At 58.4% G+C, this 24344-nt stretch overlaps 1 protein-coding gene across 1 annotated transcript; it reads right to left on the reverse strand.

Moving 5' to 3' along the window:
- Nucleotides 1-1877: 1877 nt before the first annotated feature.
- FOXO6 (forkhead box O6) lies at nucleotides 1878-23099 on the reverse strand. Its single transcript, XM_010999273.3, has 2 exons — nucleotides 22277-23099; nucleotides 1878-4036 (listed from the first exon to the last, which is right to left on the reverse strand). The coding sequence occupies exons 1-2, from the start codon at nucleotides 22688-22690 to the stop codon at nucleotides 2747-2749; spliced, it is 1704 nt and encodes a 567-aa protein (XP_010997575.3). The 5' UTR covers nucleotides 22691-23099; the 3' UTR covers nucleotides 1878-2746.
- Between the last annotated feature and the right edge of the window lie 1245 nt (nucleotides 23100-24344).

Below are 24344 nucleotides of genomic sequence, written 5' to 3' on the forward strand. Positions count from 1 at the left end.
TGCTCCTCAAAACAAATATGAGACAGATGCTACTGCCCCATCTTCCAGACCAATAAAATGAGGCTCCAAGAGGCAAGAGCATTGATTATTCCTTTCCAGGACCGCACCCTTTTCACAAACTAGGAGCCCACGGCATCCTCGTCTTCCTCCTCTCCCTGTGCTGTACCTTCTTGGCCAGTGCATTCCTCTTCCTGTGCCAAGGTGTTCAAGGTGTTCATCTGAGCAGACCGGGTCACCAGCTCTTCCCACTCTGTACCACCTCCGAGCCGCTCCCAACACCTCCAGGACAACCTCTGTGCTCCTGTCTCTCTGACCTCCCCCTCCCACCTAGACACTTTCCTGGGCTTCTGACCCCACTATCCAGCTGGACATATCAGGGCCACCATGTTGCCCAATGCCAGGGGATGCCATTCGCATAGTACATATGCATCCCTCCCAAATCTCAAGGGGTCCCATAGGACATAACTCAAAATGAGCTTGTCTGAGGCTGAGCACATCATCTTCCCCAGGGATCCTCCTGCCCCCAAGCCCCCCATCTCAAGGAATGGCCCTGTCTGCCCAAGTGCCCAACCAAGTCAGGCATCATTTGATCCTCCCTTCTCCTTCATCCCTCTTGTCCAATCTACAACCAAGTCTCAATGCCTCTACATCCAAAATGATGTGAACTCATCCTTTCTCCTCCAGCCCCACTGCCCTCCCCTGTCCCTCCTGGTCTGAGTCACCACCAGCATCTCTGACCTGGCCATGGACCCTCTCCCATTGTTGCCCCTTCTGACCCACTTGCCTCCCCATCATTGGTCATCTTTCCACCTCTGAGTTTTGGCCACGCTAAACTGCTTTTTGTTCTGGAACCCACATGATCTTTTGACTCCGGATCTCTGCTCATGCTGTTTCCTCTGTCTGAATCCCTTCCTTTCCCAATGCCAACCCAACCTTCAAGGCCCAGCTGAGATGGTATCTCCTCCAGACACCTTCCCTGACTTCCTCAACCCAGGATGATGTAGCTGTGTCATTCATTCCCACAATAGCCTCCCTGACTCCTCCATTCATTACATCTCTGATCTAAAATCACCTATTTACTCATCTGTGTCCCCCTCAAGCCTCTAAGTTCCTGGAGAGCCGAGAATGTGCCTTTGTTGCTCTCTACGGCAGCCCCATTTCTTGGTATGAGACCCGGCACATAGCAGGTGCTCACTAAATCTTCCACGGATGAATGGATGAGTGGGTGCAGGACCTGTGCTCCCACTTTACGTATCTTTTCTCCTTTACTGCTCACCAGAAATCCACGTGATAGGTGTACTATCCTGTGGTCTAGACCACGACATCAAGGTTACAGAGGCTGAAAACTTGCCCAAGGTCACACAGCTAGAAAACAGCAAGGAATAAATTCAAACAGAAGCCTGTGTGCCTTCAAAAGCCTCCTTTCAACCACCGCAGCATGCCTTCCCAAGCGACTTTCCCTCAGACCCCGTTTTCTCATCTGTACAATGGGAACAAAAATTATACCTAATACAGGACCCGGCATGAACATGTTCTCAGTAAATATCTGTGCCTTGTCTCCCAAATCTGAGGCTTATTTGGGACAGAATTTCCCCAGGCCAGAAACTTCCTGCAGGCACTTGTTCACAGAAACAGGTGCAGAGCTCCACACAGGCATATCTCCAGCGTCCAGAACCCAGTAGGTGCTTAACCAATGTGCATTAAGTAGACAGGCATCAGTGAATGCTGACACAGATGCAGACACAAAGCCATAGTGGACTCAGGTACAGGGACCACCCCCCCCCCCCGATTCCCGCCAAGTATCCTTCTACGCTGCCACTGCTCCCCCTGCTAGCCCAAGGCGCGGGAAATATTTAAAACAATTTTATTCATGAAAATATGCTGTACAATGCACTCTACACGGCCTCGACACGGCACACACGCACACGCACACGCTGACGGCACGGCCACGGTACACTGCCTACGATATGCGCCGGGGACGCCGCGCCCACAGCCTGCCCCGACGGGACACTTATAAATATGGGAGAGAGGAGCCACGACTGGCACGGAGAAAGGGGTGTCAGGTTGAGGGGTGGATCCAGAGTTGAGGCCCGCTGGAGAGGATGAGACCAGTACTGGGGGATAGTTGGGCGTGGAAAGGGAGACGGACATCCACCAGAGAGGGGAGAAGCTAGGGCTGGCAAGGATGGGTGGAGAGGCTGAACCGTGGGAGTGGAGATCGGAGGGTGGTTTAGGGACGAAGGAGGACATCTCAGGGTGAACAGCCAAAAGGTACATGAGTGTGTTTTCGATAGGGGTTTCCTGGCAGTGGGAAAGTGTTAATTAGGAATCAGATCTGAGTTTGGGGTGGGCGATTCGCCACGCGAGGGCCCTGAAAGCGAAACTGAAGATTCAGAGACGCCCCCCACCCCGCCCCATCTCCCGGTTGGCTTCCCCTGCCAGCGCGGCCCACCTCATTCCTCTCCACTCCCACCTAGCCTGGAATCCAGCCTCTACTCCCAGGCTTCCTGCCCCAGGAGGAGGGGGAGCGGGTCTCAGGAGTCTGGGCAGAAATGGTGAGGAGCCCCAAGCCCCTCCCTACCACTTCCCTCAGCGGTCAGCTTCTGAGGGATGTCTCTAGCTGGGCAGGGGCTGCCTCCTGGATCCCCTAGTGGAGGGGGAACGGGAGTGGGGACCTGGGGATCAGGATGGGAAGACGTAGGCCCCTGGGAGTGGGGCAGGGCACCCGGGGCGCGGGAGGTGGCCCTCAGCCTGGCACCCAGCTCTGGTTGGGGGGCGGGGCCCCGGCCAGGCCAGGCGGTGGTGGCGGCAGGGCCGAGTCGAAGTTGAAGTCCATTTCGTCGCTGTCCATGAAGTCGTTGAGGATGATGGATTCGACGTCGCACTCGAGGCTCCCGCTGAACATGTCGAGGTCCAGGTCGGCCGGGAAGCGGTCGGGCGCGGCACCCAGAGGCCCGGCGGCGGCGGCCGCATACGGCCCGGGCAGCGCGTCCAGCAGGAGGCCGCCGGGGGGTCCCCCGAAGACCGCCGCGTGGCCTGGCGGCGCCAGGCCCGCGGCGCCCGCCTCTCCGGGCAGCGTCATAAGGCTGATGGGGTGGGCTAAGGCACTGCGCGAGGGCGCCGGCGGCGCGTACGGTGCCGCCCCCTTGCCGGGGTAGGCGGCGGCTGCGCCCGACAGCGCCAAATCCCCAGGCGCACCCAGCACCGGGCCGGGCCTGGGCGCCGGTGGCGGCGGCGGCGGCGGCGGCAGCAGCGCAGGCAGCGCCCCCGGGCGAAAGGGCGGGGCGGCCGGCGCAAAGCTGGCCTGTTTGTTCTCCTGGATGGTCTGCATGGGCAGGCGGCGCAGCGCGCCCAGCGCTGGCGGCCCGAAGCCCCCGCCCCCGCCGTAGGCGCCGCCCTTGCAGCCGCCGAAGTAGGCGGGCGTCCCGGCGCGGGCCCGTGGCCCGTACGCGTCCTGCGAGCCGTCTAGCAGCGCCTCCGGCAGCCCCGCGCCGCCGCCGCCGCCGCCGCCGCCGCCGTGGAGGCCCAGCGGGCCCCCTAGCTCGGCCAGGCGGGGCAGCTCCCCCGGGCAGCGCGCACCGAGCGCGGGCGACAGCGCGCTCGCCGGGCTCGGGTACATGAGCGGCGACGATGGCGCCAGCGCCTCCAGGGCCTCGTCGTCCTCCAGTTCGGCCGCCTCCCCGAGCAGGGGTCTGCCGCTGCCGCGGAAGTCGGCCCACGCCTCGTAGTCGTCGCTGGCGTGCGAGGCCGGGCTGGTGGCCCACTTGGCAGCCGCAGGCATGGGCCCCGGGGCTGGCGCGCCCGGGGGGCTGTCATCGGGGCTTCGCTCGGGTGCCTGCAGCTGCTTCTTCTTGCTTGCTTTGCCCTTGATACGCAGGAACTTGGCCCCGTTGTCCATGGACACTGCCCTGCGCCGCGGGGTCTTGCCCGTCTTTCCTCCCTCAGGGTTCAGCATCCACCACGAGCTCTTGCCGGTGCCCTCGTTCTGCACGCGGATGAAACGGGTGTGCAGCGACAGGTTGTGCCGGATGGAGTTCTGTGGCCAGACACAAGGACAGGGGTGGGGGAGTGGGAAGTGAGAGGATAAGTGTTGGGAAGAGGAGTGGGAGAAAACGGAGAAGTGAGAGGATAAGAGAATGGGAGAAGAGCCAACGGCGGAAGGGGAGGAAATAGGGAAGATGAAAGGGTAAAGGCGGGGGTGGGGAGGGGGGAGAGCAGGTGTAAGTGCCAGGTCGGACAAACTCAGAATACCCAACCTCTACCCCAGGGCCCCACCCTCCCAGCTCCCGTGCCTCCCACAGGTACTGTCCGTAGGGTGGGGCTGGAGCTTTGGGTAGCATTTCCAGGGAGGCTACTCTTAAGGGGCCTGCAGCAGGGAGCAAGACACCCCCTTCTCCAATTCAGCCAAGCCCCGGGGCTAGCCAGGCTGCCAGGGTCCCCCAGCAGATTATGTAAGGGCTCATACCGCTGCGGCTCATTTGTCCGCACCCCACCCCCCAAGCCTGGCATGGCGCCAGGAGCCCGAAAACCCAGGGCTCCAGAAATCAATCTCGCGGTGACTGATTAAGCCCTGTTTAGAACTAATTGCTCTTTCGTGTGTGGGGAGAATAAATTACCTGCTTTAATTTCGTGTCTTTAAAATGCAACTGCAGGTAGAAAAGACTGTTAACCCTTTGCTAGGAGGGCCTGGCCAGGGAAAGCAGAACAGGCTGGGGGTCCCTAAGGTGGGTATAGGCCCAGACTTTCCTCCAACTTCTCTGAGCTTCTGTGAACTCCACAGAGGCTTTGGATCTAAGCAAGCCCCTCAGAGCATATCCATTGGCCATGGAGACCTCAGACCCCGCCTGTGCTCATTGCCCACGTTCAGGTCAGCCCAGCTCCCCTTTGGGCTGCAGCCCTCCCTCCCCTCCCCACCCGACCCACCTAAAGCAGAGTAGCTCTGCCCTCAAAGCCCCTTCCTGGTGGAACCTTCAGAAAATCCCACAAAGCAGGTGGCATCATGCCCGTTTACGGACAAGCAGACCAACGTTCAGAGAGGTGAAGTGGCTTGCCCAGGGCCACACAGCCCTTCTGCTGTCCCTGGAACTTTCCCTGGCCTTCACCTTTGCCCCACCTGTACATATCCTCTTCTAAATGTCTGTTGTGCCCGTGCTCCCATATCACTGCCTGCTTTTGCCAGGCTTGTCCTGGGGACAGAGGAAGGCAGAGGAATCCGCAGCCTCACAGACCTGGCTCCCCACAGGAACCTGGAAGAGCAGAACTTCTGTAGGGCCTACCACGCCCCACCTCTGGGGCCTCCCTCCTGGTGGCCTTGACCTCCTGGCTGAGGCACTGCTGTGGAAATAGCAGAGGTTTGGGTTATCTGCAAGGCTGGGCAGGATGCCTGGCTCTTTCCAGCCACCTAGTTATGTGGCCATAGGTTGTTGACTCAATCTCCAGGAGCCTTATGCCTCAGTGAGCTACTCAGGAAAAAATGGGCGACATTCAATAACTGCCTCAGAAGGCTGTTAGATCACTACCTGAGATAATGTGTGTGGGTGTTTGGTGAACACACCGGATGCTCTTAATGTTGGTTAAACCCCTCACTCTGGCCAGAAGACCTCACTTTTTAGATCACCCAACAGACCTGCTCCATTCTACTTCCTTTATATCAGGCCCTGAGTGTACTGTGCTGGGCATGAACAACTCTGGGGAGCTGCCATTATCCCATCTCCTGTACCAGGGAATGGAGGTCCAGAGGCATGATGTAACTTGCCCATGGTCCCACAGGCAGCAATACCAGGTACCACTCCAGATCTGCCCAGATCACGGACCTGCTCTTAACTTGTTCATCCACCCAGCCCCAGAACCACCCCCGACCCTGATCCTCGATCCTCGAGGGCTCTCCCTCCTGTCCTCTTCCCACTAGTCTCCAGAAGGAGGGGTCCTTCTGCTGCCCAGGGTACCCTCCCATCCCTCACTCCTAGCTCCAGGTACTCATCTGACTCTTCAGGGCCCCAGGCTCCCTATCTCTGGCACTTTCTGGTCTTGGGAGACAACAGCTGGGGCTCCAAGTCCCCTTCCAGCATTGGCCTGCCTAGCTTCTCCTGGGGCTCTGAGGGGAGAGGAGCCGGAACCCTCTGGGAGTGGTGCTCCCTGGAGTACATACCCCCTTTTCTTCTCCTGCCCCTGCACCTGGCTCCCCAGGCCCTCCCCCACACCTGTGTTCTGGGGCCTCAGAGGCCTCCATTCTCCTCCCCTATGGGACTAGCTGCCCTACCAGAGGCTCCACCTCCCAGCTTCTCCAGCTGGAGGTCAGTCAGGCAACACCTCTTTATCAACCTCACTATGTGCCAGCCTGGTTCTGAGTGCTGGGGGTGGGGGATGGAGGGGAGGAAGGGCAACATCAAGTATTGGCACCTCCTGAGTACCTGCCAGTTCAGCCCTGCGTACTACAAGTACTTTATCTCATGTGATCATCCTGTCACTCTCCATACAGCTCAGGGCTTGTGATCCCTATCTCAGGATGAGGCGAGTGAGGCTCAGAGAGGTTAAGTAGGTTGTCATGGTCACATAGTTTAAGTGGGAGAGCCAAGCACTGATTTCAGGTTAGTCTCACTCTCAGTCTAAAGGACCTCACATTCCACCATGGAGAGAGAACAGGTCAGAGAACTGCCAAAGGATCTTAGGAAACCAGTCCTCCAGTGCTTCTCAAACTTTCCATGATGTAACCAACCGTAGAAGCTGGTAGCATGGGAAGCCAGGGGGCATGTTAAAAGGTCAAAATTCCCAACAACTCTTGTGCTTTCTTTTTAGAATTCAAGAGAATTTTGCCTTGTGCTTCATAATATTTCCACATTTTCTGACTATCCATAAAAAGGTTTTAGATTACCACCAAGAACACATGCTCCAGGCATATGAAGTCTGCATCCTTCCCCACCCTGTTTCCTGCCCAGCCAGGGACAGAGTCTGAGCCCTAGCCTATGGCTGGTCAGACCCAGAAAGAAGAAAGGACTCCCCCTGGGTCACCCAGGACCTGGTGGCAGAGCTGGGGTTGAGCCCAGGCCTCCTGACCCCCCAGCATAGTGGTCCTTCTATTCCAGCAGGCCTGACCTGGGGCTGGTCCCTCCTCCTCTCCGGGCCTCAGTTTCCCCCTCATAAATTAATGAGATGGGCCACTGGTGCTCTAGGCACCTTTTCAGTTTGACAATGAAAAGTTCTTCTAATCATCCAGTCCAGAGGTTTTCAAACTTTTTATATCTTTCCAAGTAGTGGAATTCTTTTTAGTAAGTGGAACCTAATGCAAAACTTGAGTGTTCCACACTCAAGCCATCAGGGGTGGGGACGGGGGTACCTGGAGCCCTGCCCTCTCAGCATCCTCCCTTGCACACTCACAGAAAACGAAGATTTTGGGGAGAGATTCTGCAGGCCAGATGGATGGGGCAGTTGAGGCCTAGAAGGGTATCACACCTTGCCCAGGCTTACCCAGGGAGGTGGCCCAGGGCTGGGTGAGGACCTCAGCTGCAGTCTGCTGAGCTAGGCTCTTTACCAGGTGTGCATCAGGGCTGTGCCCTAGGAGGGAAGCCCAGGCCCTGCAGCATTCTGGCTCCTCAGGGCCCAGCCACCTGGTACCCATCAGAGCTCCCGGCCAAGATCCAGTGGCAAGCACCGATCACATCTCACCCACAAGGCCTCCTGGGAGGCCAGAGGCCCCGGAGGAGGTGAGGGAGGCAGTGGAGGGAGACGCCTCTGCCAGGCAGCAGTAACCAGGGCTCCCTCTCAGAGTCGCCTAGCAACCCGCCACCACAGCCATGGCCCCGGCATGCCCAGACTTCCCTGGTGCCCAAGCTGGGCCCGGCTTCTGGGGCCTCACACCTCCCACACCTCCATGCTGGCCTGGGACAGGTTCCCCGGGGAGATGAGACCTCCCTGATTCACAGCCTCAGAGAGACCATCAGAGGGAAGGGACAGTGGGTTACACCCCAGGGCCATCCTACTCTCCCTCAGAACCTGGGCAAGGGAGGCCAGCTCCGTGGGGCCTCAACCACCAGGTAGAGGAGGCTAGTGAGGACAAAGAATATGGGCTCTGGTGTTGGATCTGGATTCCAGTCTGGGTCCAACAGCCACAAACAGTGCAACCCTGGAGCAAGATGCTTTGAACCTCCATTTCCTAAAACAGCAACCTGTTTCCAGACTTACTTCCCCACAGTCTTCCACCAGGCAGCAGCCAGAGTGATCCTTTAAATAACCTGGATCACATCCAGTCCAGAACCCTCTGAGGCACCCCCGTCTCACTCAGAGTAAAGAACAAAGGCCAGGCCATAGCTCATAAGCACCTCCGTGACCTCCCAGACTCCTCCCCTGACACTGTCCTGCTGGTTTCCTCCCTCCTGTTCCTTACACCTGCCGGGCACCTGCCAGGTGCCATCCCACCTTGGGGCCTCTGTCTCAGGGGCATTGCTGTCTGCCCAGATACCGACATCCATCTCTCACTTCCTTCAAGTCTCTGTTCAGATGTCACCTTAGGTGACAAGACCCTTCCTGCCCACCGTTTTAACAAGCGCTCCTCTTCCCTGCCACTTCTTGGCCCCCTTACCCTGCTCTGAATTTTTCTAAAGCAATTAGCATTTTCTAAATTAATATACAGTTTATAATCTATGCTTATTATTTATTGTCTGGTTCCCCTTATAGTAGAATATAAGTTTCATAAGGGATCTCCGTCTTTTTTTTTTTTTTTACTATACCCCATGTGTTTGGTATATGCTAGGCATTTCATAAATGTTTGTTGAGTGAATGAATGAGAGAGAGAAAAGGTGGGTAACAGTGTGTTGCAGGGAGAATTCATGAGACTGGCAGAGTGGCCGGCACACAACAGGGGCTTCCCCAAACTGGGCTGAGAGAGAGGAACACGGGACAGAATGGGAGGCCAGCACGGGGTGAAGAAAGGCAGGAGCAGTCTGAGCCACAGAAGGAGGCACAGAGAGGAGGGAGGGCTTCTGTGAGAAGGAAGGGAGGGCTCATAGGGTGAACAATGCAGCTGCCCACCCCAGCTCCCCACCCTGCTCGCTCCTGCTCCCTAGACAGACTTGGGGGACCCAGGGCTTGCTGTGGCCAAGGTCTCTCAGTCTGGGTCCAACAGCCACAAACAGTGCAACCCTGGGCCAGAAGCCGCTCCAGGAGCCCCCGTGGAAACAGAATAACCTCGTCCTTGCAGACCGTGCCTCCCTCGTGGACAGGGTCTGATCCATTTGGTGGCGGCAGCTCATCCATCCAACAGGACACCCTCATCTATTCCCAGGACACCCTTCGCCCACGAGCAGTAATGCATTCATCTGACAGCACAACCCCATCTATCCAGCACACCAGTCCCATTTATCCAGCAAGTACAACCTCATTTGCTAACAGCACTCCATTCACCTGACGGGCCCCCTCATTTATCCAGCAGGACACCCTCATTTATCCTCCAAAGGCGGAGGCTCTCCCTTCTCCTGTGGTGTGGCTGTGTTCTCTGACGGTGCAACCTGACTGATCCAGCAGGACGTCATCTCTCCTACAAGTACACTTCATCCCCTGATAGTACAACCTCATTTATCTAATAATGCAGCCTCACCTTGCCTTTGAGTACCACCTCATTCCCTGACAGTACAACCTCGTTTATCTTCCAGCACAACCTCATTTCTCCTCCCAGCACAGCTTCATTCTCTGATAGCCCAGCCTCATCCAATATTACTTCTCTGGCCAGGGCCCGCCAGATTTCAGAGGTGGAGAGGGGGGAGACAGAAAAGAGGGGGTCCCACCATTTGCTATCCCCTGCCTACAGAGGGCTGCCTGGTGCTGTGACTATATCCAATCTCCCCAGGCCCTCCCAAAAGGGCCCATGGACTTTGAGTTCTAGGTTTCTTGGCCCAGCCAGCGCTCCAGCACTGTCCTGCCTCCTGTCTGGTCCCCTCTAGGGCTGAAGAGGGCTCACGGGATGGATTTCCTCCAGCTCTCCAGCAGGGGAACAAACTCCACCTGATTCGATCTGTAGCGTTTGCTGATTTCTATGGCATGGAAACTCCCACCGTCGCCAATTTTAAGCCACCAGCATGATGTCACCGAGTGCAGAACTGGGAAGAAGTGTGCACGATCAGCTCTAGCACACCACTGGCACGTGTTCAAATAGCAAGGCAGGAGAAGGGTACCACCTACTACATGCCAGACCTAAGTGAGGTTCTTTAGGCACGTTTCTTCTTTGAATCCTAAAAACCATCCTGTGAGTAGGTAATGCTGTTTTACAAAGGGTCAGGGAACTGAGGCTCCAGTGGGTTAAATGACTCCTGAGACCATAAAACTGGGAAGTGATGGAGCCAGGTCTGGGTCTCGGGGCTGTTGGATGCCAAAGCCATGGCTCTTCCCACCCAGTGTGGCAGGGAACACTGCTCTGCTGCCCACCTCAGTGGCCATCCCTGCCTTGGTTCTCAAGCCCAAGCTCCCTGGCTTTCATAAGAGACAGGAGACTTAAGTCTTGTGCTCCCCACCCACTACAAGACCTGTGGGTGGCTACCTCCTGGCCTCTCTGGCACCTGGGGGATTCCAGGACCCTCCCAGTTTAGTCCTGGTTCTTGTGTCCACCCATCCAAGCCCATAGTCAGGTATGGATGCCCCTCCAGGTTCCACCACTGACCAAGGTTCAGCCCAGCCCCTCCCTCAGAAAGCTGACCCCACCTACCCAATGGGGATGGGTGACCCAGCAACTCCCTTTAGTGCCTCCCTGAGCAGAGATCACCTGTGGGGCCAAGTGAGCTCTCTGATCCCCTCCATGACTCCCACTTTCTCTCTCCCTCCTTCCTTCCCTCCCTTCCTGCATGAGGAACCATTGAGGGCTGGAGCTAGAATCCCAACTTCCTCCATGTGACCTTGGATCACCCCTATAAAAGAGGGGTAACCATCCCATCATCCCTTGGGGGAGGGGCAGCTGGGAACTGGATGAGATCCCACATGTCAAGAATCTTACTGAGTCCCTGTCTCAGAGTCTCAGGAACTGCCCTTGTCCCAACCCTTACCCCTCAACCCCACTCTGGCCCAAGAACATACACTTGTCTCAGAGAAAGCCACATGCTCTTGGCAGGTGGGGAGGGGGTGTAACTTGTTCTGCTGCCTGGGGTGCTCAATCCAGACAAGCTCCCTGGCAGAGGGAGTGACCTGAAGGACCTCAGAGCCCTGAGGCCATGTGCAAATCCTTGTACTAGGGTGTATAGTGAAGGAGGGGTAGCAGGGCAGGTGGGGGCATCAAGGCCACAGGTGTTGACAGGTGAGTGGGCTTGGGGTCAGCGGCAGGACAGAAGTGGGCAGCCAGGGGCCAGGAGGAACTAAATGTCCAAAGCAAGGCATGAGGTCAAGGGACAGGCCCTGGCATCCCCAGTCCCCACCCTAGAATCAACAGAGGCCACATACCCAACTTGGGCAGCAAAGAAACCAGCAGCAGAAGCCCCAGCTCACCCCTGTGCCAAAGCCCATGGTTTCTTATCCCCCAGGGCTTGGGTCCAACTCCAGACTGACACTCAAGAGCCCTCCAATGCTCTCCAGCCTCATCACCTCCATTCCCTTAAACCCATCTAGGACTCCAGCCACCCTGGATGTTTCACACCTCCATGCCTTTGCACACTATCTTCCCCATGCCCTTCCCTCTCTGCTCAGCTGGTTCCTACAATTCCATCAAGGTGAGCTCTGAGGCATCTTCCTAGCCCCCTCTGCAAGCCCTCAAGATAGTTGCTCCCACCTCAGTGCTACTATAAAAATCTACCTGTAAACTAGAGTATGATTGTGGGTGAGTCTGCCTCCCCACTTGAACTTGGCGGGGCAATCCTTGGCTCACAGTAAGTCAACACAGAGGTTGGAACTCTCAGTAGCCATGAACCGCTCAAGCCTGGCAACTCTGTGTGGTTTCTGTTCAGCAAAACCTCAGGCCGGAGCTCCAGGCCTTTCTTCCTCCCTCCTGGTTTCCCCTCCAGTTCCTGCTGCCTCTGCTATTTCCTACTTTTTCCTGGCTCCTCAGGAGACTTCAGCCAAGTGAGGAAGGAAAGAAACTTACCGAGCATTCATCTTGTGCCATGCACTGTGCAGGCACTCAACAATTAAAATCTAACAACCCTCTGAGTTGGTTTATTATACTGATTTTACAGATGAAAAACTGACATGCCCAAGTGGGTAGATGGTGGGGCAGGAATTCACACTGAGGGCCCTTGCTCTTCCTCCCACCCTGAGATGCCTCTAGGGGCATCTGAACTGAGCCAGGCAGAAGTTATCAGGCAGGCCTGGGGAGGGGGCACCAGGAACTGTCCACACTGGCTTGCAGTCGCTCCAGAGCTCCAGAGACTCTTTCTTCCCTCTTCCAGGATTAAAGGGGACCCCTAAATACTAAGCCATTCAGGGTTCTCCCAGTATCCTCAGTCTGAGCCTCCCACCTCCAAGGCCGCAGGCAGCACCTCCCCACACCTCTGCCCCAGGCCCTGGGAGCAGCTGCGGTGACCTCACCCAGCCCTGCCCTGGGCCTGGCTCTGGGGAGGGCTCGGCAGCTGTGCCCCAGCCCTGCAGGCTGGCTCCTGGGGTAGGGGGTTGGGGGAGAGGAAGAGTGGGCACAGTGCCAAGGGAACCATCTGCTCTCCCAGGGGCATGGCCACCCGCACAGACACTGGCCTCGCCCCCAGGGGCCGCCCTTGGCCCTCTGTCCCCCTGCCAAGGGGCTCCAGGAGCCCAAGGCAGCCCACCCAGACTGGGGCACCAGCCCTCATCTGCCATCTGTCTTCTCCTGGAGCCTGCGAGGACCTTGTAGGGCATGTTGGAGCACGCATGTCCACTGGAAAACGAACAAGTGCTCAGGGTAAGCTCTGGGGCCGGAGGACAGAGGCCAGGGCTGGGTGTGCTGAGCACTGCCTGCCCCATCCCCAGCCTTGCCAGGCTAAGAGCAGGCTATCTCCTGGGAGGTGCGAGGGGGGCCTCCATCCCCACACATCTGCTCAGCTGGCAGGTGCCTCTGGCAGAGGGCAAGCCCCTTCCCCCACGGCCCCAGCTCAGGTTACAAAAGGAGGCAAGGCCAGCTGAGGACAGGGGGAGGGGACAGGAGGGGTGGAGGAGGCTTCACAGCTTCCCACAGTGTTGGGGGAGAGGAACTCTGATCTCTAGATAGGACTGAGAGCCAGAGAGGGAAGGGCCATGACCAAGGTCACACAGCCTGCCAAGTGGGCAAAGAGGGGCCAGCGTCCAGGGGCAGGCTACCCTGGGTTCAAGGGTGACCTTGAGTAAATCACTGTCCTCATCTGTAAAAATACAATGCCTAAATCCTGCCTGCTTGCCTCCCAAGGCCATGCGGAAGGCTCTGTAGGCTAGAAAGCAGTGGGTCAACCTAAGGGCAGGATGAAGCTTGGACATCCTGATTATCTGACACCTCAAGGACAGAAAGGGAGACTCCAGAAGAAGGAATCCTCCCCGCCCCAACAGCCTCGAAACACACACATACAAGTCAGTGTCGCTCAAGGATCAGGGCCTAGGGACCGCCACCCTGCACAGCACATGGGGAGGTATCTCCTTTCCCCTCCCAGAGCAATGAAAACAGTAATGATATTTGCGAAGACTTCATTGGGGACTTTTCATGTAACTCCTCTTACATGTAATTCTCACAACAAAGCTTGGACAGAAGACCTATGATTATCTCATTTTGCAGCGGGGAAATTGAGGCTCAGTTGCCCAAGGCCACACAGAGGGTCAGTGGCAGAGCTAGGACTGCTCCTCTCTGCTTGCCGCTGGATTCCTACCCACACCACTCCATCTCACCTCCAAGATCCTCAAGGCACCAAAGGGTGCTGCCTGGCACCTCAGGCCTGGCATCCTGGAATCCTGGGATCTCAACCCTCTCTCAGGCTCATCTCCTCCCCTGGACCACAGCATCAGGTCCATACTGGGCACCTAAACCAGTCTCTGCTGCCGCCCCCCACCACCACACCATCATTTTTGCCCATGCCACTCCTTGTCCCCCACAGCTTGGACTGCCAGCTCCTCAGCGTGGCAAGCAACGCCTCTCACCATCCAGCCCCTTTCTTCTCCAGCCTCAAGTCCTGCTGGGCTCCAGCTAACACAGCCGGACCCTGTGGGGCTCCTAAAGAGTCCTGAGGGATTCACTCTTTTGTCCGGTTCTCCGCCCTCACCTCCAAATACCCATAGCTCATTATCTGGCCTTCCATCACAACCCTGGACAGTTTTTATCCTGAATCAAAATCAGGAGTTCTCATCTTATCCCCCCGGCTGGACCTGCAGGCATTTCAAGGGCAGGGAGTCAGTCCAGTTCCCCTGAGCAGCACTGCACAGTGGGTGCCCAGTGGGTATAGAACTGCATTAAAGCAAGTGGAGGACGCGGCCATCAACCCCGGGGCCTGCAGATGGCTGGTGGGGGGAAGGAAGGGTGGAGAGGGACAACCTCAGCTCCCTCCCTCTGGGAGCTCTTGGTGTCAGAAAGGGAGCCAGGGATCCCGGAGCCACCCCCAGGCTGGAAGCCTCAGGGCCAAACTCCAAGGGAAATCAGGGAGACAGTGAGGATGGGGATGGGTGGAGGTCAGCGTGGACTGGCCTGGCCAGAGCACTGCACTAGGGAGGAGGTAACCCAGGGCAGTTGCATTTCGGTCACTTCCAGTAGGATACTGTGAAAGCCACTTTGTTTCTCTCAGCCTCACTTTCCTCATCCGCAAATTGAGGATAGTAGCAGTACTGGCTTTACCACTTGCTGTGAGAATTAAATGAAAGAATTTCTGGGGCACGTGGTGGCTGAACCCCAAGCTGGATGAGTTCATTGTGGCTAAAGTAAGGGTCAGAAGATGGGATAGGATATAGGATCGTGATGTGGCTGGAGAGGTTGACTGGGGCCAGGTGGCCAAGTCCTTGAGTGTCCCACTAAGGCCCCAGCACTGGATCCTATAAGAACAGCACCGCGCTGTACACATGGTCGTGCCTCCCCCATCAGACTGGGAGCTGGAAGAGAGCAGGCAGAGAGCAGGGGCTGCGACTTTCCTTTCTGCTGCTTCCTCACCAGTCCAGTTCCAGAGAGGCCTACTGAGTATTCACACAGAGGTTTTCCCTCCCTCCTGCAGCCAGAGGCTCTGGGTGGCAAAGCACATCAGACACGGAGGGTGGGTGAATGGGGAGGGGATGGTTTCAGTCCCTTGGAGCTGACTGCCTGGAGCTCAATACCCCGGAGGACCCAAAGAGAGTGAGGAAGGGGCTCAAGCTGGGCAGCCTGCTTGGAGAAGAAGCTGGTCCACACTGGAAGCAAAAGATGGGAGGGAAAAGCGGGAGCAGAGAAAGCTACCATCTAAGGCATTGGTTCAGAATCTGACCTGTCACCAGACAGACCTGTTAAAATACAGATTTCAAAGCCCACCCGCTGAGAGTCTGACACAGAGGGTCTGAGACAGGGACGAGAGACTGTACTGCCTGAAAGCTTCTAGGTGACTGTGATCATCAGCCAGTTCTGCCATCAGCTAAGGATTTAAGGCAGGAATTCTCAGAGAGACACACTGGGTTCCAGAATCACCTAGGAGGTAGGTTTTTGTTCCAGCTACTCAAGCTCCCCACCTAGTTTCTGAGGGGTGTCCCAAGGGATCAGAGTCGATAGCTGCCTTGGTGAGCATGTGACAATGGCAGTGGTTTGGGCTAAGAACGCCGGTGCCAGGTATAAAGGTGGCAATGCAAGGACTGCCTGGGATCAGAGGCAGCAGGGAAAGGGGGAGGAAGGGCAGGGCCTGGGTAAGGCTAGCAGAGGGCTCAGAGGTCTAAATAGAGCAGTTTGGGCTTGGTGGGCTCCTAGGGGAACTGGGGAGCCCCGGAGGGTTGCGGAGCAAGAATGAGTGAGGCTTGGGACAAGAGGGCTGGCTGGCATGTGGGCTGACACTGCCTGGTGTTGGGAGACGGTGAAACACGGTAGAAAGACACTGGTCTGCATGTAAAGCCAGGCTCAGCCTCATCTCAGCTCTGTTGCCTTGGCCAAGTAACTTCATCTTTCTGGGCCTCCATTTCCTCAACTGTAAAATGGGGCTATTGACAAATACCTGGCAGGACCCAGGGAGGATGAAATGAGAAAATTGTGAAATGCCCAACTGGCTGCCTAACACCCAGGAGTCAATTCTCTTAATTCTTCTTCCCATTCCCACGAGAGGTACTCCCCTGAGAGACCAGAAAGGTTTCTCTGCAAAGAGGGAGGCCCCAGTGGGGAGGGTGTGGGAGGCCCCTCCCCCACACGCCACCTGGCCCCCCTCCCACCTCCACATATGGGTTGGGGGGTGGGGAGAGGCAGCAAACAGCCAAACCCTCCCAAACAGGAGTTGGTTTCCATGGTAACCAGGGTGCCAGGAGGAAGGGGGGTGCTCCAGATCCAGCTGTCCCCCAGAGAGCCCTACTGGGGCCCCAGGGCCTCAACTAATGCCCACCCAACAGTCTGTACCCCCCATCTGCCTGATCTGGGGGCCAGCTGGGATTGCCACGAGCACTCCTTTCACTGGGCCCAGAGCATGTCTGCCATCTGGGTCCTGCCAGGGACAGGAAAGGCAGCCCCAAGCAGGAGTCCCCAGTTCCAGTTCCTTCACACCTGTACTCACACACTTCCACCCATGAGAAGTCCCCTCAGTACTCTGTGCCCTCGGTCCCAATTAACCCCTCATGGCTCCTAGAACCAGAGAGGTTGTTAGTCACAGCCTCCGAAGGACCAGAGACTGAGTGTGTTAAGGCCCTTTGGATATGGATGAGAACACTGAGGACCAGCACGGGAGAGAGCTTTGCTCCAACTCACACACGCTCCATCAGGTTCCCCTCCAGGGGCTCTATTGGCCCCTCACCCACTGCTGACTTCACAGCTCCACCTGACCCCAAAGGGCTGAACTAGGACACCCTGAGCAATGCCCCAGAGAGATGGGCCACTGCCTGGGAGAAGGAATGAAGTCCTAACAACTTGAAGATCTGTCTAGTAATAGGATGGGCAGTCCCAGAGGTTGCGAGTCCCTGGTTCCTGGGAGTGTGTGAGAAAGGGATCCATCTGGAAGGACACCTGCAAGTGGGTAATGGGCCCCATGACTCCCCACCTCTCCTGGAGACCCAAAGTCAGACTGAGGTGGAGGGAGCAGACACCCATGAGGACCTGTTTCTCAAGTACCCACTCTCAAGTTGGGAGACAGGCCACAGGCTGCAAATAGGGAAGGGGTGATGAAGAGCCAGCCACAAGGTAAGGAAGACTGTGAGGTGAGGAGGGAGCCACCCCTGCTGTAGTTGGCGCACCCACATCTCAGAGGCTCACATCCCCACATGCAGCCCATGACCACGCCCTCACCCCTCCCTCCCAGGACACAGACAGAAGGGTTTTCATAGCCTCCAGAACCCTATGTAGTGACCACCAGCTGCCACTTAAAGAGGGGAGAAGGTGGGCTGCAAGAAACAAGACTGAACCCTTCAAAATCCCTCCCTTCTGGCCCCAAAGGCACAGGAAAAGCTTGAGTTTGGGAGACAGATGGGGGTTCAATTCCCAGCACTGCCATTTCTTAGGGATATGACCCTAAGGCAAGTCACTTCACCTGAGAAACAGGGATGCTAATACCCACCTGGAAGGATGGTGGCCAGGATTTGACAGGATGTGTGCTGGGCTGGTGGGTGCCTCCTCTCCGGCCCTCCCAGCCCTTTCCCTTCTCTGGAAGGGCCCCTCCACTCCTCTCAGTCCTGAGGCTGGAGTGCTCAGGGCATGCAGAGAGGGGCCTCCAACCTACAGAAAGTGGGGGGCTGGGGGGCGCTGAACTTTCGAACCCGCACACCGCCCCCCCATCCCCGCGCCGTTCATTACCTTAACAGGAGTTAAAAATAACCGTCTCATCTCTTTAAATTAGTCTGTCTGCAATTACCGCCTGGCACGGCGCTGCCCGCCATCGTCCCGCTGGAGCGGCGCCAGGTGGCAGGCGGGGGCCCTCACCCTGTCTGTCGGTCTGTCTGTCTGCCTGCCTCTGGGTCCCCCCCTTCTCCCCGCAGAGGCTCAGCTACCCCAGGGGCCTCCCAGCTGCCTGCCTCCCGAGCTCCCCAAGTTGCGCGGAGAGGGGGCCCGAGGGGGCCGGGGCCGGGCCATGCGGCTGGCAGAGCAGAGCGAGGGGCCTGCGGGGAGCAGAAGACTGGGGGGGGGGGGTGGCGGGGGAGGGGCGCCGGGAGGCCCGGGAAGCCGGAAGGGCCCGCCGCGAGCCAGCGCTCGTGGGTGGGTGTGAGCAGGTGGCCGTGGGAGTCTGCCGGGCGTGCCAGCAACTGTGCCAGGAGCGGCTGGCACGGGCTCGTGCCCAGGAGGCGGGCAGCTGCCAGCCCCCAGCTCGTGCAGTGCGGAGGGTGAGGACACCCCCCAACCGGGGCTCACACCGCCTCCTCCCGCACCCCCACCAGCCCTCGGGGCTGGGGATCCCCGGAGGACAAAGAAGGAGGAGGGAGCCCAGCTGGAGCAGGCTGCGGGGAGAGAGCAGGGGGAGCCCCTTTCACGCACAACCACTGCTCAGCCCGGCTGTAGCAGGACCCTCCTCCTGGCCTCTAGATCAGTCTCTCCGTTCTAGCCCCTACTCCACTTAGGACCTACTGGCCAGAGTGGGCCATATGGGGAGGCACCAACCCTCCTGACCCCACCCCCCAATAGCCAAGCTGCCCCAGGCCCTGAGGGAGAAGGAAGTCCCCATCCACTGGGCTCCTCCCCCACCAGGCTTGGGGACAGGAATGGGAGGCACCCAGGCCTGGCCTGGGAGCTCCCAGGGGAACTGGCAGCCAGGAAACACAAAACCAGGCAGAACAACTCTAGGGGTGCTAAGAAGACCCAGAGCAGCCTGGAAGGCTTCCCGGAGAAGTCAAGCGCTAGGGAAGGTAGGGCTACAGTGTCTGAGAGGAAGTGGGAGACTCTACCTGGATGTGCGATATCCACACTTCTGGGACACTGCAGAGGGAGGGGGACTTCCTGTCCAAACTCTCATCCCAGGCCTGGAGACACTACGCCCTGATGGCAATGCTACCAGCCTCTTTGGTGGACTTCCCAGCACCAAGCCCAGCCTCTCTTGAGTCTTCATTCAGCCTGCACCTGCTGCTGATCTTGCCTCCTCCAATCCCTCTCTGCAACACCCCTGGACTACCTCCCCACACCACAGCTGAAACAACAGGGCAAAGGCCAAGCACTGGGCCCTTCCTGATCTGGCCGGCTCAGCCTTTCCCATGCCACAGCCCTGCCATTCCTAGGAGCCCTTGGTTCCAGCCTGGCACACCTAACCGCCTCCCAAATCCAACATGTGCAATTCCATCTCCCCGTCTTTGCCTATGCAGTCAATATTCCTTGGAAGACTTTCTCCCCTATTCTATCTCCCCTCCCCCAGTGAAGGCAGCCCAGATCAAGTGCCACCTCCTGCGTGAGGACTTTGGCTACCTCCCTGCCCCATCCCCGGCCCTTCTTGCCTGTAAAACGTTAGGGCTTGGGTGTGGAATTGGTTGAGCCCTGATGCATCCTAAAGGCAGGTGCAATGCCTTCTACTCCAGATGGAGTTCCCCAACTCCATCTAACACAGGGTTTGGTACACCCAGGGGATTCAAGTGCAACACTTATGTGGGGGAGGGGAAGGTAGGAGAAAAAAATGGGTCCCTGGCCCTAGTCCTGGCACCTGAGGTGTACCACAGTTCTGCTAACCAGAGGGTGGCTAGGAATTGGGGATGGCTCCTCCACCAGGCCCTTGAGGACTGACTGGGTATGGGGGAACAGGCAGTAGGAGGCGAAGGAAGCTCCCTGGGGAGCTGGATGGGGTGGGGTAGACACTGAGGGGATGAGATGAGAGAGGCCAGGAGCCCTTCTGAACAGCCCTCTCCAGTGCCTGGGTGGTCTCTGCCAGGACCTAGCCCAAGCCTGAGGCTCCCTTACCAATGCCTCAGTCCAGGACAAGCCTTCCAGGGCTCTTTCCTTCCTGAGCCCAGGCACAAGAAGGACCAGTGTGTCCCCAGCCGTGTGGTGCAGTGGAAACCACATCCAATGGGCAGGCGGGAGACCTGGGCCATCATCCAGGGCCTGCTGCTCACTGATGACTTGAGAAGAGTCCCATTTCCTTCCAGGGCCTCAGTCTCATGGTCTGAGAAATGAACTTGTGGGACTAAATTATCTCCAAGTACATTCCCAATCACATTTAGGATTTAGACCTGCCCCTGTTTGAAAGCTGTCAGTGTCCCCCTCCCACACCCAGTGCCAGCAGGACACTATTTCAGAGGCTCTGGGGCCTTGGAGGGAGACACACCTGGACTGGAATCCACCTTTCCCATCTACTGACTGTGTGACCTTGGGCAGTTCACTCCTCCACTCTGTGCCTCAGTGCCCAGCTCTGTAAGTGGTAACAGAAAAACATCCCTCAGGGAGTGCAGAGAGCATTAAAGAAGATGCTTGGCACAGATGCCCAAAGGTGCCTGGCACAGGGCTTGGCCCTAAGACCCTCAATGAATGACAGTTCTTACCCAGCTTTAAGTCTCATTTTCCCTCTTGCCATCTTTCCCCATCATCCCTAATCCATCAAGCCCAGCTGGGGCTCCACCTCCTGCAGGAAGTCCTCCTGGCTTATTCTGGCCCACAGTATCCTCCCTGGCCTCAGCACACTCTGCACCATCCACCCATTTCTTCACTCTTTCACCAGACATGCACTGGTAGCTCCTGATGCCAGGCATCATGCTTGGTGCCATGGGCGCAGAGATTGCTCTGACACTGCCACTGTCTTCCAAAGGCAGGGTGGGGAAGGGAAAGGAGACAGGACACAAAAAACTAAGGCCTATGACAGACAGGGAGAGGGCCAGAGAAGAGGGCATCCAGAGCTAGCTAAAAAGGGTCAGGGAAGGCTTCCTGGAAGAGGCATCTGAACTCTTTGCCCTTGAGGACAGGGGCTGTACCACCAAGGAGAAACGAAAGGTGGGGAAAGCATGGGAGCAAAGCACAAGGGCAGGACCCACTTGGGAGGAATAAGTGTTCTGGTGGGGGCTGAGCCCAAGGGGACCTGAGAGAGGATACAGAGGGAGACTCATGTCCGCTCCTCCAGTCTGTGCCCCCACCCTATAGCGGCCATAGAGAGACAGAGAAGCTGCTAGCATGAAGCCTGAGAGCCATGGGCTCCCAGGTCAGAGCACGTGGGCCCTACAGTGCAGCCACTGGGCATCTCCATGCCCACAAGCCTCCCCTCCTCCACTGGCACACCTCTTTCCTGGACTCTGTCTACAGCCACCACCAGGCACAGCCCCCTCCCTCCACTGAGGCATGCCTCCGTCACAGAGAGCCCCCTCCCACAGGGAGCGTGACACAGCTCACAGCCCCTAAGCAGGCACAGCCGCCCTCCTCCCCCAAAACGCATCAACTATCTCCAGTCCCCAAGAAGTTGGCCAGAGGAGGGTCTGGAGACCACAATCTTGTCAAGCCCCTGTCTTCTCCCAAGATGGCTCCCCACTTCCCGCTGGTTGGTACTGAGGCCTCCCTGGGGTCCCCCTGTCCCTCCTTCTACCCCCAAATGCATCTGGGCTCAGAAAGCTAGGGAAGTGGAAGACAGACAGCCTAGGGTGGGCAGGGACAGATCCCCAGGTCTCAATACCCTGCCCTCATATCAGCAGGGGTCATCACCAGCCCACCATGCTGATCCAGGTAAGGGGGGCAGCAGCTGCCCCATGGAGAACTCAGATCTCAGGTCACCTGACCAGTTCCCCACCCGAGGCTGGCCTGGTGCCCTAGGGTGAACTCCTGGCACTGCAGGGGGAACTGTGGGCCTAGGGTCGCATTCCTCACCCTGAGGCAACTCCAGGGAGGGCAGTGGGAAAGATCTGGGAGGAAAGCAACCACTTCCCCCAAAGTCATTATTTTAGCTCTTTAAGGAGGGTGCCCTGGTGTTGAGGGTAAAACAAGAGTAACACAAAGCAAACTCGCAGGGTAAGAGGGGGATCCCCAGTGTCCGAGGTCTGAAAATGGATTCTTTTACTATGCCCCTAAGGTTGGGGTGAGGGTGTCCCTCGGGGATGCCTCAAAGTGGCAGTCCCTTGTCACTCCACCAGACCTCCTAACCCGTATCCAGAGCACGCACACAGCTGCTCGCAGCACGCCCCCGCCTGTCTGCCGGCCGGCCCCACGCCCCGGCACATACTCTGTGACCCCTGGGGGTGCCCCAGGGCCTTCCTCCAGACCACCTGCCCGGAGCCCGGACGCCTTTAGTAGCCCGGGAAGCCCCTGGCAGGCGATCCCAGCCCCCTCTCCCCAGCCGGACGCCCCCACCTTCCAGCCGGCCGAGCTGTTGCTGTCGCCTTTATCCTTGAAGTAGGGCACGTAACGGACCATCCAGTCGTAGATTTGTGAGAGCGTGAGCCGCTTGTCCGGGGCGCTCTCGATGGCTTTGGTGATGAGGTCGGCGTAGGACAGGTTCCCCCACGCGTTCCGCCGGGAGCTCTTCGCTTTCCGCAGCGGTCCGACCTCCGCGCCCAGCGGCGGCGCTGGGGCCATCGTTGGGGCCGTGGCCCGGCGCTCCGGCCCGCAGTCCTCGGCGCCCTCAGCCACCCCTGAACCCAGTGCACCGTCCTCGTCGCCGACCAGGTCGGGCTGCGGCAGGGGCCAGGTACACGAGCGCGGCCGGCTCTGCGGCGCGAAGTCCGGGTCCACGTCCACCTGATGCGCTCGCAGCTTCGCAGCCATGGTCCCGCCCGGCTCGGGCGAGGAGGGGAGGGAGGCTTCGCGGAGGGTGGGCGGGCGGCTCCGGGATCTGCGCGCCCCGGGGAGGCCCGCGGGAGGGGTCCCTGGCGGCGCCGGCTCAACCGCGGGGCGCCATGGGCCGGGGCGCAGAGACAGGGGGCTGGACGCGCTAGGAAGCCCGAAGGGAGGGAGAGATGAGGGTAGAGAGGGAGCGGCAGCCCCAGAGCCCAGCGGGCACACACCTCGCCCAGCCCCGCTTCTAGCACCTGCCGCCTGCCTGCGCCTGCAGCCACCACCGCCACCGTCGCTGCCGCCGCTCCCCCGGCGCCGGCCCAGCACTTGGGCCCCGCTCTCCCGGGGCGAGGCCGGATTGCACCATGCCGAAGCCCGAGCCCTTGCCGGAGCCCGCGCCGCCGCCGCCGCCCCGTGAATGCCGCCGCCGCCGCCGCTCCGGCTCCAGCGCCAGCTCCCGCGCCTGCCGTGCTCAGCGCCGGCTGCACCTCGGATGGGCGGGGGACGGGGAGGGGGCGGGCCCGACGCGGGAGGGGGCGGGGCGAGCCCGTCCGAGGCCGCGGAATCCTCGGCCCGCACGGTGCCCCGCCCGCGGACTGGGGGTGGGAGTGCGGGGCTCCCCGCTCGGGGCGACCCCGCCGCAGCCCCTATACGCAACAGCGCCGCCTACGGAGCAGGGGAAGAGTGGCAGGCACGACCCCGCCCCCTGCTCCGCGCTGGGGGAGGGGGCGCGGGGGCGGGGCCCGAGAGGTCTCATTGGTCCGCAGCAGGGCTGTCCCGCCCACGGACTCGGCAGGATCCCTCCCCGAAGCGCGTCAGCGGGTTATTGTTACAACCCGGGGTTTCCCGGGGCAACGGGGAAGGGGCGGGGCTCAGAACATTTGGCCCCGCCTTCTACTCCCCGGAGGAATGCTCCGCCCCCTGTTTCTGGACCCTTGGCGTTTCCAAGTCTCTGTTCCAAAAACCAGGTGGGGGGGGGCATGATTGAGCTGTTTGTTCTCTTCTTTGTGCCCTAGACTGATCTGGGGAAAGGGAAAGGGTCAAGAATGCCTGGGTTCTAGGCCAGGCTTGGCCGCAGTTTTAACTTCTCCATCTGCAAGTATTTTTCGTGGGCTCTTAGGGTGCCTGTGGGCATGGCATAGTTTTAGAGCCTCGGTTCTGAAAGTTTAACACGTAGTAGAATCAACCTGGAGAGCTTGTTAAAACGTATTGTTAAGTCTGGGTTGGGGCTCAAGACTTTGCATTTCTAACAAGTTTCCAGGTGATGCTCTCAGGACCACACTTTGCAAACCACTATTTGAGTCTGTGGGAGGCTCTTGCAAGGGCTGTTGGAACAAACACTTGCCCCAAAGTCCATCCTGTTTGGGGAGAAGTTTCTCCCTCATTTAACATATATTTATTGGACACTGATGTACCAGGCACTGTTCGGGCTACTATGACAAGAGCAGCAACAGAGACAGATGAGGTCATTACAGTATAGGCTAGTGAAAGTGTCAGATGTTAATCAGATCATTATATGGCCTCAGAAGGGAGAGGCTGGCTGAGCAGTTGGACAGCCCTCATCCCACAGGGTCCTAGGCTAGGTTTCCAGCCAACACTCCACCTGCCAGCCCTTCCTCTGGGTATACCCTCTGCCTAAAACACC

This window comes from Camelus dromedarius, chromosome 14, assembly GCF_036321535.1.
Source record: "Camelus dromedarius isolate mCamDro1 chromosome 14, mCamDro1.pat, whole genome shotgun sequence".
Classification (NCBI taxonomy): Eukaryota; Metazoa; Chordata; class Mammalia; order Artiodactyla; family Camelidae; genus Camelus; species Camelus dromedarius.

Coding starts and splice junctions, on each gene's coding strand:
- FOXO6 (XM_010999273.3), bottom strand. CDS start 22,690: ATGGCTGCGAAGCTGCGAGCGCATCAGGTGGACGTGGACCCGGACTTC. Junction 4,037..22,276: donor ACAGCTCGGCCGGCTGGAAG/GTGGGGGCGTCC, acceptor GTCTGGCCACAG/AACTCCATCCGGCACAACCT.